The sequence below is a fragment of the Pinus tabuliformis genome, chromosome 7 (genome assembly GCF_031772625.1).
Source record: "Pinus tabuliformis cultivar Carrire ecotype Pingquan chromosome 7, CPIR1, whole genome shotgun sequence".
NCBI classification, from domain to species: domain Eukaryota; kingdom Viridiplantae; phylum Streptophyta; class Pinopsida; order Pinales; family Pinaceae; genus Pinus; species Pinus tabuliformis.
Genome location: NC_142293.1, coordinates 1202408247 through 1202432890, shown reverse-complemented (window position 1 = coordinate 1202432890; position 24644 = coordinate 1202408247). Strand labels below are relative to the sequence as shown.

The 24644-nt window shown below is 37.1% G+C and overlaps 1 protein-coding gene across 3 annotated transcripts in view; it reads right to left on the bottom strand.

Annotated features, from left to right (window-relative positions):
• Positions 1-24644, bottom strand: part of LOC149251726 (ATP citrate lyase (ACL) family protein) — a 330905-nt gene that overhangs the window by 151236 nt on the left and 155025 nt on the right. For 2 of the 3 annotated variants that reach the window (XM_089459549.1, XM_089459548.1), the window contains exon 5: positions 5268-5345. The exons of the other annotated variant lie outside the window; for it this stretch is intronic. In XM_089459549.1, the coding sequence (XP_089315675.1) occupies positions 5268-5345 (78 nt within the window). The remainder of the gene's footprint in view (positions 1-5267; positions 5346-24644) is intronic. 3 annotated transcript variants of the gene reach the window in all.

Sequence of the window (24644 nt, the reverse complement as noted above, 5' to 3'; positions counted from 1 at the left end):
TAATGGATCTGAGAGATCTGAATGGCTGATCTGATAGATCTGAACAGCAGAACTGATTGCTGCTGCTGCAACAAAACCCCACTTGCGAGATCTGATCTAGCAAAGATTATGCATGATCCAGATATAGAGAAGGGAACTATGGTCTCCAGGAGTGTTAGGTGCTACAAATCGCAATATGCATAAGGGTCTGACAGTAGTACTCGACCCAATTTTTCAGGGCACTAACCAAGGAGGATCAACCGTACACTTAGTCGTACAACCCGACTACCCTATCATACGTGCGAGTAATCTCTTTGAGTGCTGTTCTCGGTGTACTGTAGCAGCAAGACGGCCAACGGTTTATCTATGGCGAGGTTTCAAGGGAGCTAGGGGGCTTCCGATATACCCAGAGGGTACTTGGAAGACAGTCCGTGCGCGGTTCTGTCTAATGTGCTACTACTCGAAGGGGTACCCACAGGGGTTACAAGGGAGTCCAACAAGCGTGACCACCTCTTGTATTTCCTGCATGCATGCCTCCCCAAATCCGCAGGTTTATGCGCTCAACGACAGATCCCATGGTTTAAAGACACCGGAACACGTCTCTAGCCAAAAAAAAATTGCTAAAAATTGGAGATCCCACTGGCCCTGGAAAGTGCTCTGATACCACTTGTTATGCTCTTAACTTGCAAGACGATACCAGAATACCAAATATGCGAAGAAATATACCCAGAACATAGAACAATGAGAAATAACAGCAAGTATTTTACTATTCAGAAAGTAATATTCACTTGCCTCTTCAAGGGGGCAACCTCCAATAGAGCTGAGCTCAAGTACAAAAGAAGACACGATGCTCCTCGAAGGGAGTCTCTATCCTTTATATAGGTTTCATACATGCAATACCATGGGGCAATACCATGGTTCTTATTAGTACCATCTATCTAATACCATGGCCCATTTGCAACTAACTGTGGTCCCTTCATTAAATGCGGGTTAACCACTTACAATTATTAATACAGGCTTTATTGACTCTTTACTTAACTATAACTATGACTCGATTCTATTACGTTAATTTTAGGTATGTTCTATGCTAGAGCAATTTATTTAATTTCTTTTCCATATTAGCAATCACATCAGCATAAAGTAAACTGCAGATAGAACATAAATATAAATCGCAAAAGACAAGCCAAGACAAGAGGACACAAGATGTGGCGCGAGCCAGGAACAAACCCCACAATGTGTGGGGAAACCCTTTGATCAAATCTTCTTTTATCTTCAAAGTTCAACAGAGAAAGAGAGAGAGAGAGAATACATTTACAACAGAAGTCAACACTTTGACTTATTTGGATCTGAGCATAGTTCATTTCCTATAACGATGAGATTAGTTGAAGACATTCTGCTTCAACTGAATCTCCTAGGTGACGACTTCACCTATCCATTTCGTTCATCTGCTACACCTTACCCTGTAGCACCATCATGCTGCATCATGCATCTTCATGCTGCTCATGATCATTGTGTTGCCCATACATCAAGTTGTCCATGACTTCATACTTCATGCTGCCCATGTGTCGTGCTGCTTCATGATTTCATCATACAACCCATACTTGTGATTACATTTATCATGATATTGTCCATGCTCCATGTACCATACATCATGTTGCTCATTAGGCTGCCCATGTTATCCCTCTGTTGCTTCATTATGGGGTTAATACACATATCAGACATAGCTGCTTGCTATAGCTTGCTATAGCTTGCTATAGCTGCTTGCTATAGCTTGCTATAGCTTGCTATAGCTGCTTGCTGTAGCCTAGCAAAGCAGCTAGGCTACAGTACAATGTATTGGTATTCTTCCAATACCATGACTGCATTTACTTCTTCATTACTGCGGCTTGATGACAGTGGTCCATTAATGACTACCTGACTAGTGTATATATAACCATGACTGCCCAGCATATATACATGTCCAGCGTATATATATAACCTATGTACTGCAACGTATATTACTGCTCATCGTATGTACATGTCCAGTGTATATATATATAACCATTATTGTGCGTTGTATGGACTGCATGTAAGTGTTGTGCGTTGTATGGACTGCGTGGTTAGTGTCCAGCATTTCACATGAGTGCATTGTATGGACTGCGTGTAAGTCATTCCCATGACAGCATGCTATAGCATGAAATGTCCACGTATCTCATCTATTATGAACTGCGTATATTGATAGGGTTGTCCACGTAGGTTTTCTTTGCTGCATATCACTGTCTCCATATTATATGACTGCGTTCCTTTTATTTATGTGCTGCCTTGACTGCTTCATTACGCTGGCTTCATAACTGCATATAGATCCATATTATATGACTGCATTCCTTTGCTTCATTACACTAGCTTCATAACTGTGTATAGATCCATATTATATGATTGCGTTCCTTTGCTTCATTAAGTTGGCTTCATAACTGTGCATAGATCCATATTATATGACTGCGTTCCTTTGCTTCATTACGCTGGCTTCATAACTGCGCATAGATCCATATTATATGACTGCATTCCTTTGCTTCATTACGCTAGCTTCATAACTGCGTATAGATCCATATTATATGACTGTGTTCCTTTGCTTCATTACGCTGGCTTCATAACTGCGTATAGATCCATATTATATGACTGTGTTCCCTTGCTTCATTACGCTGGCTTCATAACTGCGTATAGATCCATATTAGCTGCGTTGAATCACTGCGTGTAGAGTATAGGGCATGTTGTGCATAGTAACCCAAGACGTGGTGAGGAGAAGATCACATCAAGAATATGTGTGTGAAATGACTTCAAGTCCTTGTCAATTTATACTAAAACGTAAGGATGAATAGACATGACGTTTGGGCTTCTTGAGCCTACATAAGTCACAGGTCGGCTTGATAATAATTACAACTTCAAAATAAACTCATATCTCCATAAATACTTATCGAAATCGGATGATCTTTAGATCAATCCTACACCTCTCTACGAGAGGGATCCAATAACAATATCAGTTGCCATAAATAAGCTGGCCCACTTGGAGTTTGGCCCTAGTTGCCAATTTAACATATTACATAAATAAGGGGGTTAGGGTTGGACCCTAGCAGCTCCAACCTTTAGTTGAGCAATTACACTTATTGTAATTTTTAATTTTTAATTTATGACCTTCAACTGTCAAGAGTCAAGAGTCAAGACTCATTAGTTTTTTGACATTCTTACAGGTTGGAGTTCGCACACCTCAATGATTTAGTGTATATGCTTACAACATTCGACTTCGAGTGAGGCAAATAGAAGCACCAATGGATCCAGATGCCATTTCCTTAGACAATATTGATGTATTGTCTCAGTGGAGGGTGGAGTCTGAGGAGCCCATCTTGGAGGAGTCACCTTCATGGTTAGAACCAGATGATCCATTAGAACAGGGGCAGCAAGAGGAGCAATACTCAGAGGAGGAGCAGCACTCGGAGGAGTAGGACACTGTGGGAGCATCAGCATCAACACCATCTGCTATACATATAGGAGAGCACAGCTCCATACCTAGCACTCATTATTTGGCATTAGGTGCAGAGGCAGAGGCAGGGCCAGGGACTTCTACTACTAGGGGCAGGCCTGGCAAACAGCCCATCATGTTTTCCCATAAAAGGGGGAGAGGGCAATGATTTCAGATAGGTAGCTGCTAATTTTATTTGTTTTGCTACATATAACTCATGATGATGAGATACTTTTATATATGTGATGTTATTTTGTATTGGTTCTCCACATTTGAGTCCTTGAATAGACAATTATCAAGGATCAGCAGGATTTGGTATCACCTTTGATGTATCATTTCTATTTGACATCATATATATCAGTGCTTTCTTCATATTTATGTGCCAATGTGTTTATTTCATGTTGTTTTTGCTTTATATGTTTAAAAATCTGAAAAAAATGAATATATTATGCATTTTTTATGCTTGCTGATATTTGTCGATATTTTGCCAATATTTTCGCCGATATCGCCGATAAGATGTTTTCTGGACCCTCGCCGATATTTTGCTGATACCGATATTTTCAACAATGATAATATCTATGCCTATGTTTGATTTATTTATATAACGCTACAGCGGTGAAGATAAGGAAGGAGCACGGAGCTGCATACAACGGCAAGACTATAGATCAAAAACACACAATAAAAAGACAGCTATTCAATTGAGTCTAAGCTGCTTAGAAGAAACATCCATAAAGTTGTGAATGATGTTCTGTATGTCAGATCACTGATCAAGGTGAATGATTCAAGGATAGATTGAGAGAGAGATGGTGAATTGGAAGGATGGCCTTTGTTGATGTTATACCTAAGGATTGAATATTATTGGGTTAGACGTGGGACAACAAACAACTAACAAGCAGCAACCTCAGAAACTAAGACTGTGAGAGCACTGGGAAACAATGAACAAATGTTAGCCAACAACCAGGATAGACAACAAAAGATAAAATACAATTACATGATAAAGATCCTAAATTGTCAACAGGGTTCCAAGGACATGACCGTATAATTGTAAGGTTACTTGTGACCGATGTAATTTTAGATGTGGTTAGGGTTTAGATTATATAAAGATGTAGTGTGTGAGATGATACATGGTGAGAGAGATGTATGCACAGCAGCACCATTAATGAAATGTATCCCTTATTTTATTTTCTCTTCATTTCTATATCTTTCATGTGCATTTGTGCATTAAAACTCCACAGCTCTCAGGAATTTCAGTTTGGTAATCCTATTTAATCAAATTAAACAACACAAGCAATTAATGTTTGTTTTTGCATCCATTTCTTCCATCTCATATGAATTCGAGATCCCATTGGTTTCTTAGATTGTGCACAATTGTTCATGCTTGAAAACCAACACAAACATGCCATGCTATGCAATACACCCTTTCATACCTTCCCCTATGAGGACATCTGAGATGGCCCAAATATATCAGCTGTAAAGCCAATGCCAATACCCTACACGTCAATAGATTGCAGATATTCTAGGTGCAAACATGCATCAAGGTAACAGCCTCAAAACAGAGGTCAAAAGCAAGCTTGCCAGAAAACCCTGGAAATATGCCTATGACAGCATCAACCTCTAGAAATAAAGAACGGTTGTAACAACTAAACTTGAAGGTCCTAATACTTTAGGTATATTCTCAATTGCAAGACAGTAATACGTAAAATTACATAATGCTTAAGCAGAGAATTGCACTTAACACTGAAATTGCAAGTCCAAGGCACATCACATAATTTCAATGACAAAATCAGAGACTTACAGGACCAGCAGACACACGGTCAAGGGTAATGGCAAAGTACATTTCATTAGCGAGAGACAACTTCTGGCATATGTACACCTGCAGACAGAAGAATGCACATTATTTCATCCAAAACTTTGAAATGCAATAAAAGAAAGCAAAATACACAATGAGAATTACTAAAAGGAAATTAACCAAGAAACAAATATTGCAAGCAAGGCCAAAATATGATCACTACGGATGATCACAAGTAACAGATTAATTAACGTAGGGCAAAAAGAAAATAAAACTACCTAAAAAAATTTATTAACATGAGGTGCGCATGGTATTTTTAAGCAAGACTTCTTCAAATATTAATATAGCATGAACCACTCAATTCTTTCAGTAAGATATAAATATATCTTACACACATGCATATGCATTACTGATATCGACCATAGTAAATAACTTCAACAATATTTTTAAAATTGACGTTATTCTAAGATAGTTCAACACACATTGCATTAAATTCTTCTATTGTTTTTTTTCTTATTTTAGTTTATTAATCATCTAATCCTATTAGATTAATATTCCCTATTTGTCGACTCTGCAACATACCATTCAATTTTAGTAGCATTGTTTTAGAGCCCTTGTCATTCAAATAAAATTAGAAACAAAGTTACCAGAAACTTGGAAAAAGTTTCAGTTTCCAAACAGCTATTACAGAAACGATACCTTCAAAAATTTTGGAACCAGAGAAACAACATGACATAAATATATAAATATATTTAAATGAAAAATAATTATCAGCTTATAAAAAAACCAAATGCAGCAATTAAATAATAATAACAATAATAATGATTTATTATTATTATTACTAGTATTGAATAAGTGTTGTCCCAGGGGGCAGCTCAATTAGTGATCAAACTAATGTGAAATCTGTGAAAACTGAGAGATCCAAGATTCAAGCCCCCCTGTTTGCGACCTGGTTTATGGAGAGGAGAGCAGCCTGTAGACCTCCGGAGGTTTACTAGTAGTTATGTCTCAGGCGGGCTGCTGGGTTCCTCTGGGATACCAAAAAAAAAAGTGTTAAAATACAAAAATATTAGTTAAAAGCTCATTTTTATTTTCCAATTTTATTTTATTTTATTGTAATAGAAAATTTAGTTTGTTTTACTACAATGATACTTTACTTTTTTTTTCTCATTTCTCACTATTGGTCACCCCTTTCTTTGGCCTTTTAATTGCCTTTCCTCTTAACTTGTAAACCCTTTATTTGCCTTCGATTTTTGACTGCCCCACATTTTAACTTTATTCTAATTTCATTCCTTGTATATATTAATAAATCTTTCACTATCTTCTTTATTATTTTTTGTTGCTTGGATTTCTTTGTTTCTTTCATGTTTACTTCTTTTGTTTTGCCACTTTTTGTTGTCTTCTTTCTTTTAAAATATAACTCGTCCTTATAAATAAAAAATGAAGCCAACTCCATTAAACTAATAATTAATTTAAATTGGTTGAAGGAGTTGAGCTCAAGCGGTAGAGGCACATATTGTGTTTCTAGCCGTGGTGGATTCAAATCTCTGGAGACATGCTCTACTTGGTGAAAATTGTGAAAATAGTGGTATAAACAAGTTCTTCTGGGTAGTCCCATAACCGTTTCGTTGAAAAAAAATACTACAAATTAAAAGAGCAATTGGAGCTTCCTCTTCAGGCATCTTTTTCTTCATGATGAGACAGGTTGACACAAAAAACTGGATATGTGGTCTTTTGCCCAAAAGTTAGAGATATTAACTTTAATAACCATAAAAGCATGAAATCTGAAATATAAGATGTTTTTTTCCAAAAGAAAAATAGACATGTCATCATCTTGAACTTGATCATGTGTTTGACCAACAACCAAAATGTGCAAAGAAGATAGATGCTTTGCCTGATCAAATCAACTAAATCTAGTGTAGCAACATCACACTCAACTACATCAACATACACGCTACTAACAAATTTTGTCTTGAATTTTTTCAATAAAAGGCTTTGTACCATCCCTGATCCACTCGAAATCATATAACGATAAGTTTGATAGGGTGGGTAATCACAATGCTTCTACAACTTTTTCAATGATAACATTCTTTTGAATTACAGTATCAATCATGAAGGTGTAGACCTTCTGTCCAACTTGGAACAATGCTTCTACAACTTGTTCAATGATAAAATTCTTTTGAATTACAGTATCAATCATGAAGGTGTAGACCTTCTGTCCAACTTGGAAGATTAATCATCAAAAAAATTGACCTGCCCCTGTGGAATTGCAATTTCCACATAATGATCAACTGAAGAAACTAAGGTCCTTTTGACCAGCCTGTTTGGAGCTTTTTTATTCTTGTACTTAACATTTCACTATGTATTTGCTTTAAGAAGATTACAATAACATTAGTGGCTATCTTCTTTGCAAGCAAATACTTGGACATGAATAAGTGAATCTTTAAAAGGACAAACCTTTGCTGCTTGCAGCATGTTGAATATGACCTTGCCATTCTTTAGGGTGAAATTTGTTGGAATACTGTCAAGATATTAAAGGCATATTGACCTACTGAAGCATAATTTGACTTTTCTGTCCTTTAATTTCCTTCTTTGCCACAATGGTAAAAGCATCCTGACATCATGATGCCATATTGATATAATCCAATTCTTGCCTATCATTAGGTAGCAAACCAATAAAATATTAATTGTTTAGCATTCAAATGACATTCAGTTGGACAAACTTTCTCAGTCTATGAACTCATATAGCTTTGACAAGAAACAGCTATAGAGGTTAGTAAGCAACTACGGGTCAATGTCGATCAGGGAAACAAATATCCAAGACATTGCCTTAAATGTACAAATTCATGGGAAAGCTTTCAGAGAAAACTTCTGCTACCAAATAAATAATGCAGTCAAACATGATTGTACTGTTTTGCCTACCAATTACTGCTGCCACACATTTACCTGGAAATATTTTGCATGTCGTTCTATCATGTAAAATTGCTTAAGTCATAAGCTGAAAAGTGAAACTGGTCATAGGATAAGGAAAAACTTCCCTGAGTCAGTAAAGAAGGATTTGAAAGGAAGAAAATACCCTAACCCTTTGTGCGTCATAGCCAATAGAAATACTTGTGCAAGAGAAGAAAATAGCATCAAACAGTCATGCTGTAACAGCAAACTTGGATTACGTAGAAGAAAAAATCACATGTAAAGAGAATTAAAACTTAAATGTAAACAAAATGGAAAATTCCTCTCTTGGCTTAAAGAGGAAAGTATAAAATGCTAATTATTAGCTTTGCCACTATCAGCACAATGGTTTTGTTTGTATGTTAAACATAATGTATTCATTTCATATGCTACCCTCTACTAATATCAGAATATATGGTATTTATCTTCTCCTATATATTTGAATCCATAAATTCGAAGGGGTTAACTCAATTAGTTGTCACCAATGTTGTTAGACATTTGGCTAACTCTATGCCAACAGGTACCCAGTTTAAACCTGATAAGTTTACAAGGGATGCCATCCATGAATGTGGGGAAGCATCCCTTGCTTTCCCTGCAATATCTTCCTTGGGAAAAATTACATATCAGAATATATGTAATGGACATAAACTTGTCCTGTGAGGATATTTCAACAATGGGAGCTAGTGTTTTAGGTTAAAATATGCTTTTAGTGTGTTTCATTAGTGTACTTCACACTTTACTAAACCAATGGTCACAATCATGTCTTACACAAGAGTGAACTGACAGTTAAACATCTCCCCGATATTAACAACACTTGATAACCATGACTTAACATCTGATAGGTTCATGATTTCTATTTAAAGAGCATTGAGGATAATTTTTAATGACTGAATTGATAACAGAAACATTGCTGTCATAATCTTTGATCCATGTACAAATGATCATCTCTAGTGCTCAACCTGTGTTAATATATCCTATTTACAAACATGGTATTAGAGCGCATATCAAGCTTCACCCTTGTTTTGATTGAGATATTGGCAACCTGCAACAACTATGGAAAGAGTATTAAGCAGATCAAAATCTAATTTCGTTTGTGCACGATCATGCCTAGTATTTGTCTTGCATACAAAGTGCAGCTCTGTTTCTAAAACTTCTAAGCATTTCCTGGCCATGTACACCATTCCATTCTGCCTGGAACATCATTTCCAACTAGAATGGCATTCATTTTGTCCAAAAAGGCATATGTTTGCTAAATATATGGTAATTTCTCCCGTTCAGTCATAAAGATGATAAAATACTTTGTTTATAAAGAGTTTTATTTCAATATATTCTTGCTTCAACTCTGATTTATTTATCATTTTCAGCAATTTTTTATTTTTTCTGATGTTGATCTATGTATGCTCTTTGCTCTGCACTTCCAGCAAACTCAACGAATTAGAAATACTTCCAATGTTTGCGGTTGGTCTCACTACATTATTTTTGCCAATAGAATGCTAACAATTTGGGCTTTTATTTAGTTTTTAGGCCAAAATTGAGTTTTCCGTGCAGGGTTTGTTTTTTTGTGTGGCCTTTGCGTTGAAGAATGTATCTAGTATTGGTCTTCATAATTGTACTTATCAAAAGAAATTTTATTATTAATGTAATTGACTTATTAAAGCATGGGTTTCATGCTTGGGTCAATGGTTTTATAGGTCAAAGTCTCCTTTGAAGACTTCTAGGGTTTGTCATGAGTCATTAAAGTCATCGTCATATTTATTAGACCCTTCTTGGGCTTTTGTTCCATGTAAAAAGATTTATTTTTTAGTCAAAATGGTCATTTGTCACCTCCACACCAAGTCGGCCCTGCCGTCATCAACTTAGCCTGAGCTAGGACAATTCAACATCAGAAGAAGCCTATATATTGAGCAACTCGACTTCATTTGGAAAGCATCATCTCAAGTTCAATCTCTAAGAAGCAGTAGCAGAAAAAGAGTGTGAAGTTGCAGAAGGAGGAGAGAAGTTGGAAGAAGGAAAAACGAGTTTTTGGGCTACCTTTCTCTCACACGTGTGAAGATTTTGGGCTAAAGCTGGGGCCAAAATTCTGTTTCTGTTGCAGGGCCGAAGTTCTGAAGCTGGGGGCCGAAAATCTGAAGCTGGGGACCAAAATTATGATTTGAACTTGCACTTTGACGAGCTGACACTTGGAAGGTTGAACAAAGGATATCTACTAGGAGGAAGGGCTGACTCGGTGGTTGGAGGAGGTCTTTGTCTAGCTCTAAGAAGTTCAGAAAGTGTCTCATCTTGATTTGAATCTACCGAAGGAAGAGTTTATGAATGGGTTTTCCCTTTATAGGGGTTTTTCCATGGCTGAGCGCCTACATCTTGTGTCTCTTGTTCTTGTGATCTTCATAGACATATAATTTGGAAATTGCTTGATGAAGGATAAAGTAATTAAGAAGTAAAAGAAGCCAACATAATTCACATGTAATTATCAAGAAAGAGGAATCAAACCATAATTCCTATAAGCATTGATTTCTCAACATGGTATCAGAGCTAAGGTCGAAGAAGGTTGAAGATCACTTTGTTGGCTTAGAAGAAAAGGTTACTCCCTCTATGGCAAGTTACTTGAAGATGGGATTCAATATCATAAGAACTGCAGGAAGCTGGATTGGAAGGATCATCTACAATCTATCTAGGAAAGTCAAGAGTGAAGGATTCTTGGCTGCACTTACAGGTACTCTTGATGATGACAACGCATGGATCATTGGCAGTGGAGCATCAAGACATATGACGAGAGAAAAATCGACAACTTCATACTCTATCAAGGGAACCTTCATCACGTGTAGTGGATCTAGGAGACAACAACAGTTATGCAGTCAAGGGCCTTGAATCTACATCATTGAAGCTGGAAAATGGAGCAAAGCTACATCTCAACAACATACTCTATGTCCCAGGTTTGAAAAAGAATTTACTTTCAATTTCTTGTTTAGAAGATAAAGGAGATAGGGTTGCATTTGTAGATGGAAAAGTTTTGGTTTGGGGTAAAGAGTCAAGTATTGAACAAGCAAATATTATTGGAGTTCATGAAGGAAGGTTATATAGAGTTATAACTCCATCTCCTCAAGCCCTATTGAACTTTGGCATAGAAGATATGGGCATATTCATTACAAGATATACTCTCTTAGTCAAATGGTAAAGAGCATCCACAACATTAAGGGAGATCATGAAGGAGTATGCAAGGGATGTGCTTTGGGAAAGAATACAAGGAAACCTTTTACTAGAAGTGATACAAGGTCTAAGGAAATATTAGACCTCATTCATTCTAATGTGTGTGGGCCAATGTCTAACAAATCTCTTGGAGGCCATCTCTATTATGTGACCTTCATTGATGACTACTCTAGAAAGACATGGCTCTACCTTCTCAAGACAAAGGACGAAGTATTTGAAAAGTTCAAGGAATTTAGATCTAATGTTGAGACCTTATCCGAAGAAAAAAAAAAGATAAAAGACTTTGAGATCCGACAATGGATAAGAATACACTTCAAAGGAGCCGATTGCATATTATAAAGAAACAAGTATTAAGAGGGAGCTCATTGTTCCCTACAACCCCGAGCAAAATGGAGTTGCAGAAAGGAAGAATAGAACCATTAAAGAATGCATAAGGACTATGATACTTGATCAAGATCTACCAAAAGATAAGTATCTTGTTCCTTGTTTTCTCTTTTTATGTTTGGTTTCCTCCTCATATTGAGATTTGTTTGTATTATATACTAACGACTTTTTCTTTATATTTTCCTCGGTAGGAAAGGTTGCAGAATACACAAAGGTTGTGAAGGAGACTTCAAAGGAAAGACTTGAATCATGAAAGCAGTGTTGTTGCAAAGAAAGCCCTTCAAGAATTAATGTACTACAAGGTTTGTTAAAGAACAACTCAATATATGTCACGAATTACAAGTTCTGTTACAAGGTTCTCTTTATAGAAAAGGTACATTCATTCTCTTTTAATTTGTTTTACATTACTGACGCGTTATGTCTAGCGTTTTGAATCTTAAAGATTCGTCTTAGGGTTATTAATCATTAGATTAAGTCTACTCTCCTCATACTATCATTTTGTTCATTTTTGTGTAACCCTGACCTTTAGGGTTCACTATATAGTATAAACCCTAGCCTCTTGTTGCTAAGGATATGTCAATATTGATTATGAAACCCTAGTCTACTTAGGGTTGTTGATGAAATCCAGAAATCCTATTCTTTTGATGTTTAGGTTTAGATATTGTTATGATGAAAAACCTAGTTCTTTAGGGTTTGTTGTTAATGCCTAAGTTATATATTGAAATCCTAGATATTTAGATTTAGGGTTTATGAGAAAATCCTTATAATGTTTATAGTAAGATCCTAGGAATAAAACCCTAGGTGTATATTCATCCGATCGCAACCCTACCCTGGAGAAAAGCGTTGTCTAACTTTGATGTATTGATGTTTATGTCCTGGGTTTACCTAGTATGTATGAATATTGATATGAGATGCTAGTGCATGAAATCCTATATATGCGAGTATGCTAACCTAATTGTTGATACTCATGTTTTAATGTGTAAAAAATCTAGGGTTTATAAAACTCTAGTATAAGATTAGTATTCTAAGATATGATAATTTTTTCAATATGATTTAGTTTTGATTATAAAATCTAGGGTTTGCAACAAACCCTAGTAAAGTCTAACATTCAATTTTAAAAGGTATATTGTTGAAACCTTAGATGTTAAGCACTATGATTGGATTGTTATTGAATTATTGATATCTAAGGCTTTGTGTCTCAAAGATGAAGTCTAGGGTTTATGACAAAATCCTAGCAAGAAGTTGAAGTCTAGAATATAAAAGATATGTCCTTTGTTGATTCTGAACCTAACTAGGTTTAGGTATTTAATGTCTAAAAGCATGAATGATTTGATGTTTCCATTGTAATGACAGTTGACTTCATACTTTTGTATATTTTTTTTATTGTACTTGCTATTAAAGTTTTGCAGGTACATAATCTTCAAGATGTTGAAGATGTTCATAAGTAAAGATGACTTGATAATATTGGTAAGCATGATAAAGGAAGTTATGATGATCAAGATGACTTTGATGCTGTAAGAAGGATTGGAGCCATGGAAGGCTCTCCGATGTTATAGAAAAAGGAAGTGGTTGATCTACCTAAGTTGAGAGGGAGCATGGTTAGAAGAAAGAGTACACTTCCCCAGTTGAGAGGGAGGGCATATTATGACAATCATAATGAATACCTTGAAGAAAGAATGAAATCAGAGAACGAATAAAAGCACTACAAATGGATTTAGAATGTAGTGGGGATGTCTTGGTGTCGTTTAAGAAATGAAAAAAGAAAAACCTTTGACTAGTTGGATATGAATAACTTGATATAAGTGGCATCGGGATGATTGAGGACCCTGAAAGTTTGTGTTTACTTGTATATATATTTAAAAGTTTATTATTGATTGGGGTTGTGTTTGTAAAAGAAAAATCTCTCCATAAGAAGGTTGAACACTTTGGAAGCATGCTTGGACAAATGGATATATCTTATTTAGTTTATTAGGAGAGATGAAGCATCTTTGGGAGAACATATGGTCGGCCTATGTGTTGATGTCTAGATCTCGAAGAGGGAGGGTGGTGTTGGTCATGGAGCTCTAACCTTAGATATGCACCTAGATCCCTGGGTTGATGGTTAGCAAGCCTTATGGTACCTAGAGCAGCTGAAAGCTTGAGTCCATCTTAGTCCCACCCAAATAGATTACCTTGGTTAGGTATGTAGTCTGCAGCACTGAGTGTGCTAGAACTCTTCGTAGTTCATATCATTTTGAAATCTTCCATGTACTTGTATATATGTGTAATTATGAATACCTCGAGTGTTGAAGAATGTATCTAGTATCGGTCTTCATAATTGTACTTATCAAAAGAAATTTTATTATTAATGTAATTGACTTATTAAAGCATGGGTTTCATGCTTGGGTCAATGTTTTTATAGGTCAAGGTCTCCTTTGAAGACTTCTAGGGTTTGTCATGAGTCATTAAAGTCAATGTCATATTTATTAGACCCTTCTTGGGCTTTTGTTCCATGTAAAAAGATTTATTTTTGAGTCAAAACAGTAATTTGTCACCTCCACACCAAGTCAACCCTACCCTCATCAAGTCGGCCTGAGTTAGGCCAATTCGACCTCACAATAAGCCTATATATTGAGCAACTCGACTTCATTTAGAGAGCATCATCTCAAGTTCAATCTCTAAGAAGCAATAGCAGAAAAAGAGTGTGAAGTTGCAGAAGGAGGAGGAGAGAAGTTGGAAGAAGAAAAAACGAGTTTTTGGGCTACCTTTCTCTCACACATGCGAAGATTTTGGGTTAAAATTGGGGCCAAAATTTTGTTTCTATTGCGGGGCCGAAGTTCTGACGCTGGGGGGCGAAAATCTGGAGCTATGGACTGAAATTTTGATTTGAAGTTGCACTTTGAGGAGATGACACTTGGAAGGTTGAGCAAAGGATATCTACTAAGAGGAACCGCTGACTTGGTGGTTGGAGGAGGTCTTTGTCTAGCTCTAAGAAGTTTGGAAAGTGTCTCAACTTGATTTGAATCAACTGAAGGAAGAGTTTGTGACTGGGTTTTTCCCTTATAGGGGTTTTTCCCTGGCTGAGCGCCTACATCTTGTGTCTCTTGTTCTTGTGATCTTCATATACATATAATTTGGTAATTGCTTGATGAAAGATAAACTAATTAAGAAGTAAAAGAAGCCAACATAATTCACAAGTAATTATCAAGAAATGGGAATCAAACCTTAATTCCTATAAGCATTGATTTCTCAACACTTTGTGTGCAAGATCCTAGGTTTTGTCTTGCCCTGTAAGCAACCTCTCAACATTGAGGGCCAAGCCACTGCTCTGCAAGTATTATCACTCAAATTTTGCCTTTGTGCCCTCTCCTTTTCTTCTATGATCTTAATCATTATATGCACCTATCATTCTTTTTGTAATTGCTTCCCTTCATTCCAATTGTTTCTAATGTGATTGCAAGCTCCCTTCCTTGGTGCGCCCTCCATTGTGAGCCTTTTCCACCTTGCACAAGGTTAGTTACCTTGGTGACCCCACCTTGAGGTAACAACTTTTATCGAGCCATTCATCTTGATAACAATCATCTCACCTTTCCAATCGCCTTTTCACATTGATTGCAAGCTCCCTTCATTGGTGCTCTATCTCTTGAGAGCAATTTTCACCTCACACGAGGTTGGTTTCCTTTGCAACCCCCACCTTGGACTAACAACCTTTATCAATCCTTTCACCTTGATAATCATCGACTCACCTTTCAAATCACCTTTTCACATTGGCTCTTCCCACGTAACCTTTCACATGCAAAGACTATTATTTGAAGATGAGACAGATTTTTAAACACCTTTGCAACCACCTCTTAGCATGTGGACCAAGACAAACCACCAACTGATCAAAGAGTGCCACCACAATGGATCGCGAAGGGAGACGAACACATGGGCCTTCCATGTGTTGCCACCTAATGACACACTCATCACCATGTGGGCCTACCTTTACCTACCACATCACCACTACCATGTCATTGCCACATCAACAAAAGTGCCACATGTCACTCAATCAATAGTGTCAGATCACCCCTTTTTCATGTCAGCATTACAATGAACTTGCCACATGACACAATTACATATTGTCACATGGCATTTTGGTTTTCGACAATGATTTTCAAATGGGCATAACTTTGTCATGCAAAGTCCATTTTGAGTGCACTTGCCTCGCATACCTACTGAATTAGCCAGGTCACTGATTGGTTTTTTATTTCCAATGTCTAAAATGACTGAAATTGGAATTTGCTATGTTTTTGTTATCAAGTAATTTTTTACGCAATGAACATTGGGTGCTTTTTTTCTAAAAATTCTAGCCTTTTTAGTTGCTTGTTTCACAACTTTTACAACTCCCCATTTCTTTAAATTCCAAGGGGCATGATCATTGCATTTGGGCAATAGTGTTTATTTTTGAAAGTGCATAATTTTCAAGCACTTTCTATATGAACTTTCACATTCTATTATTTGTGTCATTTTACTTACAAATCATAAGATGTCCCATCAAAGTGAAACCCTACTCTCAAGCTATGTCACATGATTCGGGTTTGAGTTCGAGTTAGTTCGATTCAAATTTAAATTTGTCAATGGGGTTCAAATGAGGTTCGTCATTAAATTTGAATATATATATATATATATAACATAAAATAATAAATTAAATTTGCATATAAGTGTGTTTATTTAATTATATAAATTAAACATATTTATTTTATCTTATATAACTTAACTTATATACAATAAATTTCAACCCTATATAACATAAAATTATATGTATATACCAAAATTCTATACTATATAAAGCTACCCTATACCCACAATTGGATGATCGGGCTTATCAAATCGATTCGTTGCGTCGAGTCCTCATTGTGGCTAACAACAAAATTAGTCGAATCCTCCATGTGGACAAAGCATGGGCATCCATGGTCAAGACCAGTAGATAGGTCGAGGTTAGGTGAAAGAACGCATGGCGTACTACCTATTTCCTCTCGCATAATGAATAGGTGTAAATGGCAATGGCATAGATTCGAGTGTAGGCAAGCTTCCCTACATTTCCATTCTCTAACTAATGCAAAACAACCTCGCTCATGGTCGAATCGATACAATCAGGCGTTCTCTTGACGTAAAACAACCCTTGTCCGTGGTCAAACTGAAACAATTAGGTGTTCTCCTCGAACCAGTGGGGAAAGGTGCCCAAGCCGAACATGTCGTGAATGAATTTCTCATTGGTAGTGCTTGAGAACAACCTTAGATGTGTGTAGGTAGGTTACGACATTAGCGACCCTTTTCAAACCAAACAAAAGGAAGCAAACTTGAATCAAACTTGAGCCAAACATGAGATGAATTTGGAGATTTTATTAAGATTTGTCGAACTTCGAACCTCAAGGTTCAAGTTTCGTGAACCTTGTGACTTAGCTCTCAAGTACCAATTATTTCTCTTGGAAATCCAAAAAGGAGGATTTATTGGGAAATAAGTGACTTTATCAAATCATCTTGCAAACAAAAGTTAACCCATAAATACATTGAAGACCACAAATGGGACAACAAAAATGGCTCAACTGATACTCCAAATCAATGTTGCACATATCGCGATAATATCGAAATTATCGCGATATTATTGCTGAAATGCACTTTGTCAATATTACTACCGGAATTTATCGCAGTAATTTGCCCAGGAGAAATTATCACAATAATTTTGAAATCCTCACAATAATTTCGAAATTATCACGAGATGATGGGAAATTATCTCCTTGCTAAAAAACGAGGATATAAGTTGTGGTTTAGGTTTTTTTGGGTCATTTTTGTTTTTCCTTGTGTTGAGATTGAGCTTTGAGGGTTGTGTGAGTCTTCTGACTATTTTTCATCAATAAAACAAGAGAAAATCCATAGTTTTCTTTGTCATCCGCTCAGCATTTTTTGAGTGGAGATTTACTCCAGTATTCCATATCCATATTTATTATTTCCAGGTATGTAAAAAAAATGCCTTCCTTTTCATTGTTTTTCAAGATTAGTATATGCTATATACTATAAATGTAGAGTCTACTTCTTCTTATCCTATTTTGGATTTCCACATTTGTTTTTTGTAGTAGGTCCAAAACTTGAAAATTTAATTGGAGCTCTACAAATGGCAAAGCCATTGGACCAAATGTGGGAGTATGGTGAGTCGTGTGAGGATGATAGTAGAGCAAAGTGAGGTGCAAGCTCTATGGAATGGAAATATTTGGTGGAATCGACAGCTTGAAATACCACCTTGCCAAAATCCCAAGCCATGATGTGCATGTTTGCCCTACAACTACCCTAGACGTTGTCTTTATTGCAATGAACTCAATTTGTGATACTACTAGAAAGAGAGAACCACAAGCTTAGCAGATTATCATTATAAACTTATAGCATCTAGAACCTAGATGCCTCGTGATGATCATCTCATGAGATACATTTATTTTTATTTTTATGTGATTTTGTATTAATTTTTAACTATTATATTGTCAGAACTTAGAACTTATGACTGAGAAGTCAAGACATATGACAAATATCATATTTCAGACTTCAGTATCTAGTAGTAATATCTACATCTTATACATTTTATATTGTAGTTTTATAATTTTATTTTCATATGTGTGACAATGTGTTTTGTTAATTGTTTGATGTTGATGTTGCTTTAAAAGAATAAAATTTGAAAAAAAATGATTATTTTTGTATTTTTTCAAGTTTCCCGATATTTTCTGATCTTTTCCCCGATATTGCCGATAATTTAAATTTTGGAACCCGGCAATAAATTGTCGATAACAATAAATGTAACATTGCTCCAAATGAAGCTTGGGTAAAGATAGAAGCGTTTGGTAAACACATTCAGATTCAAGAACACCAACTCGAAATCAGCTCATTGCTTTGGGCCATAAAGACTTTTCTTGCATAGAAAAACTCTCTCTAAGTTTACGACGCTTCAACTCTTACATTTAGATTTGACTATTAAGAAAGATGGTAAAATGATCTTTTGAATTCTTGCTAAACAATGAAATGCTCTTCCTTTTTTGCATCCATTTTTCACTCTACTAAAGAGGTTTTTCTTAGTTAAGGTACTACTTACAGAATGTCATATTTTGAGACATTTTGTGACTCTCAAACTTGAAAGCAAGATAAGTTTTTGCATCTTGGAGTAATCAATTCTATAAGTACCTTCAACAAGGCCTTAATGGCACAATACAAGCAGAGACCCAAGCATTCCAAGAACCAACATCCTTGTAACAACAAACAAAACAAGGGTCAAACCTCCCAAACTTCTATTCCTAATGTAGATAACAGAGCTAAGTTGAGACAAACATGAGATGAATCTAGAGATTTTATCAAGGTTTGTCGAACTTCGAACCTCAAGATTCAAGTTCGGTGAACCTTGTGACTTAGCTCTCAAGTACCAATTATTTCTCTTGGAAATCCAAAAAGGAGGATTTATTGGGAAATAAGTGACTTTATCAGATCACCTTGAGTTAAAATTGGCAAATAAGGCCAAATTCCACTTTAGGCAGCTCCTTTGGGAAAGATAATTGCAGCATTGAATTCCCCTTTTCGAGAGGACCAAAATCGACCTCAACATCGTCAAATTTGGATAAGCAGAAGTGGGTTTTTGAATTTATGTTCTCTCACAAGTAATTTAATAAGGCCGGCCTCATCGTTATGTCAGCTCATCAAGCCCAATGGTCACGTCCCAAGACCTCCACCGAATTGTATATATTAAGGTACCTTCTCCCTCATTAGACACACATCAAATTGCTTGGATAGATGTCTAAGGTAGTCGAGTTCCTGTGGAAGGTCAAAGCAGGGTTTGTCTTTAGGTTTTCTCCTGCATTAAGGCCAAGATTTTCCAAGGATAGCCGCATGAATTAAGGGAATTTTTGGGCTATGTGTATGGGTCTATTTGCTATTACAAGACCACATTCAAATACAATATATGAGGCCGAGTTTATATGTAGTCTTTGGGATGAAATTCTCCCCATCTGTGTCACCGCACCTCTAATCAACTGCTTCAGGAAAGGTTGCAGTTCTGCACTTGTATAGATCAGGGAGCCGAATAGCCTATCTTGGATCCAGATCAGCCCTATGGACCAACGAAGGGCAATTTATGTTGGAAATACTGAGGGGGGGGTGAATCAGTGTTTCTTTTCAACTGTTACTTTTACCAGTTAGATCACTTATATTTAGAACACAAAATGAACAATAAGAATAAATGTTTTTATTAATTTCTTCTTTACAATAAATCAAGTACAATATATGTAGGGCTCCAACCCTAGATGAAGACACTGATCTTTAATTCCCCAGGCTCCAACCTGTAATGTGCCAATCACCGACTTGGACTTTCCAAGGCACCAACCTTGTCAATTTTGAGGAACCAACATCAAGGACTCCAACCCTCTATCTGGTTCAGGCTCCGACCTGGTTTCTTGAGGATTCTTATCCTCTAGGGTCCCAACCCTACCTTCCAAGGCACCAACCTTGTATTTTCAAGGCTCCAACCCTTGCTTTAATTCATCAAGATGTGTTTAATTGTACTTCACAGCTCCCAATGTCTTCTTCACCGAGCCTTATCAATCTTCAGCAATGCCTTCACCTAGTCTCCACATCACGTCATCAATGACAACCTTGTTCTTCACATGAAGGTGTCACCATTGCTCTTCATGTTACCCAAACAAAACTTCTTCAAATTCACCTCATGAGGACTTCATCATGGGTCTTCAGGACTGTCTCCAATAGGCTTCAATAGTGTTTTTTGCACCGAAAAACGAAAAGACACGTCCCTGTTTGGAGGCCGACTTGTGTCCTTGAGCATAGGTCGGCTCAATGTCCAAAATAATATCCTTAACTTAAAAAATTTATATCTCCCAAACTATTTGGAGTTTCGGGCCAAGTAAGAGCTCATTGGAAAGCTAAAAATATGCTCTAAAGGATGGTGAAGGTCTCATTGAGAAATTCTGTCAAGAATATTTGTCAATGCCAAATTGACATCAATGACAACCTAGATTAATAGTTTCTTATATGCCAGTGTTAGCCGCAGTGGAATGGAGGTGTTTTAGGTTGGTTGAGTGAGACAACAGCACATAGTATGCAGCCCTAACCACACTGTGAGTATCTTCTGTTGACAATGTGCTGAGCCACTTTCATGTCTAAAGTTGGATTTTCAATTTAGCAAGCCATTTTGACTGTGATCTATTGTACTCTCTCCCTCTGCTGAACATTTGATTTTAATAATAAGAAGATTTGATCAAGGGTTTTCCCCATCTTGGGGTTTTTCCCTGGCTCGAGCCATATACTTGTGTTCTCTTGTCTTGGCTTGTCCTCTGATTCGATTGTACATGTTCTTTCTTAAGTTGCTATCAATGATAATGATTCAGTGCTAATAAAAGTGAAATGGTCTAACATTTGGGCTTATATGGAATTTGAAGTAACTGTCTTAAGCAAGACCATGTTAACCTAAACTTAACATGGTATTGGAGTTGATAAGAGGTCAAGCCCAAGCAAGATTCATTTAGGAGAATTTTTCAGGAGGATGACTGCAACTCTGGGATACTACAACAAAATGTCTAGCCTGTTTGCAAAATTAAATTACCAGGGAAGACTGAATTTCTGGACACCAATCTGGCCTCCATTTCAAAAAGGTCCTCTGTGCTTCTTGGACTAAAAGAAGAGAGTTGTTAAAGTAATAAGTGAGGGAGTAGATATGAAAATTGGGCAATATGTTTGATGTTTCAGAAACATCAATATCTCTCTCATCCATTCAGCCTAATTTGGAACCAGTCCCATGTTTCAGAGATATGACATTGCAAAAGATTGAATCAGCAAAAATAATGAAATAGTAAGCCTCAGTAAAGATTCTATTGAGCATATACATAGAGCCAGTGAAGATTCTCAAATGATTGAGCAGGTGGTTCCATGGTATAAATATGAAAACAAGTTTGTTCCCCACACTATGTCAACAGCAACAGGTGTGGACTAAAAGCAACATAAACAATGAAATGGTCGAAGAACCTATACATCTCTGAACCTATACATCTCGGCCCTATGGTTTGGATTCTGAAGAGAGGCATCTCTGAAAGTCTTGTTTGATTCGATTTTACAGGCAGAAGGCTCATGGCTAGGGTGTACCACATCTGAAGCAGTGCTCTTATTCTTTCTGCACTGTACTTCTGAGCTCTATCTCAGAGAATATGAAGTCAAGATTGTTTTTAAGGACTTGAATACTAGCTTTGTACAAATCAAACAGAAGGTTCTTTCCAGCGTTTGAGGTCTCTGTTATAGTACTGTGTATCTCCTCAAGGACAGTGGCAATGATAAAGCCACCATTTGTACTCCCAATGCAATTGAACCCAAACTGAGTGGAGTAAACCTATTCTTCCAAATCACAGTTTAAACTGTGTGCAAAAGTTCCAGGCAACCAAGGACAAATATCAGCTTCATAAGGAAATCAACACCATATGTTCTTGTGATGTGTTGGGCGAACATTAAGGAAGTCTGCTTGCAGCATGGTCTTGCAGTCAGCCTTTTGAGCAGCCTTACTAACTGAAATGCTCAAGTCATCTAGAAGTAGTGGTCTAATTGACAGTATAAAGGTGACCTTGTCACTCTCTGCAGCCTCCTTGAGTTTGTTATCTCGCAGCCCAATACAAGCTTAAAAGGATCATAAAATGATGAGATCTGAAGCAAGTAACATGACAGTGACATAAGCAAGATCTCCTAAACAGAATACTTTAGATCAAGAAATACTCTAGAAAATTAATTGGTCCCGTGATCATTGATCATTCAGCAATTCTATAGGACAACTCTGAAATCTCTTGCAATCGAGAACTGAATGCCTTAGTCACTTGTTTAGAAGGTAACCCTCAACTTATAACAGGCTTACTATGGCAATTCTTTTGTGTTTGATCTGCATTAGCAGCAAATCTGGGTGGCATTGAAAGCAGTTCTAAACATGAATCTCTGATCATCTTTAAGTGGAACTTGTAGTATGACATGCCGTGACCTGTGTAAAGTACCCTTATGAGGCAAGTAAAAATTAACATAAGCAGAACAGTGATTGACAGAGCTTAGTGTTTGAGGATGTCCTGATGCAGGTTAACAGTTCAGAACCCTTGAAAGAAAATAATGATGAAGATTGAAAAATGAACAATGTTGAAAGTACCTTATCTTAAAAGGAACCAGGACCTGACCCTTGCAGCAACCTCCTCATTGAATAAGGAAACTGAGAGGACCCTGATCTTGAATCTTTGAAGGAGGATGGTTGGACCTTTGCACAATGGATTAATAGCCGTCATGAAGCAGCTGGATAATTGAAAGGATTTCTTCAGCCTGGTTGTAATAGGACCATGAAGATGATCTTCTCTCTGATCTGAAGAAGAACATTTCTGATATTCTCTGACTCAATTGCAAAGTCTCTTTTTAAAGATGAGGATCAGATTGATGAAGTCTGCATAACTATCTGAAGCAAGGCTTCAGAGGGAGCCATAGAATCCTTGGTAAACTATATAGATGACTATGGCACATGGACCCAAGCAGTAGGACAGGAAAAGTAGCTAAGACTTGGGCAAAGTCACTTTCCCATATTTAGAGGGAGCAATGATTGAAAATACACTTCTAATAATGTCTGTTATAAGTCTTTCACAGCATGATGAAATGGAGAAATCGTTGATCCCTAGTTTTCTTGTGCCTCATTTATTGATAGCTGCTCAGAAATTCACTGCCAGAATATGAGACTCCATGAATATTTCGATATTGTCTTGGTTAGCAGAGTGATGCTATATTACTTGAATCTGTTGCTCTGAGAGCACTATTGAAGTTGAATGCATGACTTACTATAAAGCCACTCTATTGAAGAAGCTCTTCAGAGAGCCATTTGTACACACCGTCACTGTATATTGCAGAAGAAGATTCTGAGAATCCATTATTTCACATACCACTTCATATGGTAAAGCAAAGGACATTCCTGTCTTAAGACATGTTTGAGTGCACAAATCTCATGATGAGCAGGTTGTCTTATGGACACTGTGCAACCTGAAAAGACCCGTTTATATTGAGTAGGAAGGAGCAAGATCAGTCCAATATCTTCTTCATCAAGATGTGCAAGAAGCAATCCTTCTTCATCAAGATGAGCAAGAAGCAGAGGATTGCTAAGTGTTGTCAAGATCTCTGCTATATATATACATCTGCATGCTGCTGAATGAAGCTATGAGGCTCCCATTGATCTAGTTTTGATTTTCAGAAAACAGCTTGGCACTATTCCCTATATGAAGTGATTCTTGGCTGAAGATTGAGCTCTGGGAGCTTCTGGGCGCTTGGGGTGCTTATTGAGCTATGAGCGACCATAGGGTGAGTGGTTCACCTTCCCCTAGTGGTGTGTTGTGTACAGAGTGAGTGGTTCACCTTCTCCTGTGATACCCCATGGTGGTTGACATGTGTGTAGGATGAGTGGTTCACCATCCCCTATGATTGTTGACACGTGTGTAGGGTGAGTGGTTCACCTTCCCCTATTGTTGCTGACATATGCATAGGATGAGTGGTTCACCTTCTCCTATGGCATATGAGCAAGATGAGTGGTTCACCTTCTCCAGTGGGTACCCCAGTGAGAGATGCATATAGGCATCTGTTGACATGTCGGTGGGACATGGTTCATCCTTTCCCCGCATGTAGGATGCTCATTCCCTACAATTGATGGTTGACATGTTGGTGGGATGTGGTTCATACTTTCCCCACGTGTAGGATCCTTCCTACTATTGTTAGTTTGCATGCGTGTAGGATGTGGTTCATCCTTTCCCTACTCTTTGTGTTTTGCATGCGTGTAGGATGAGATTATGA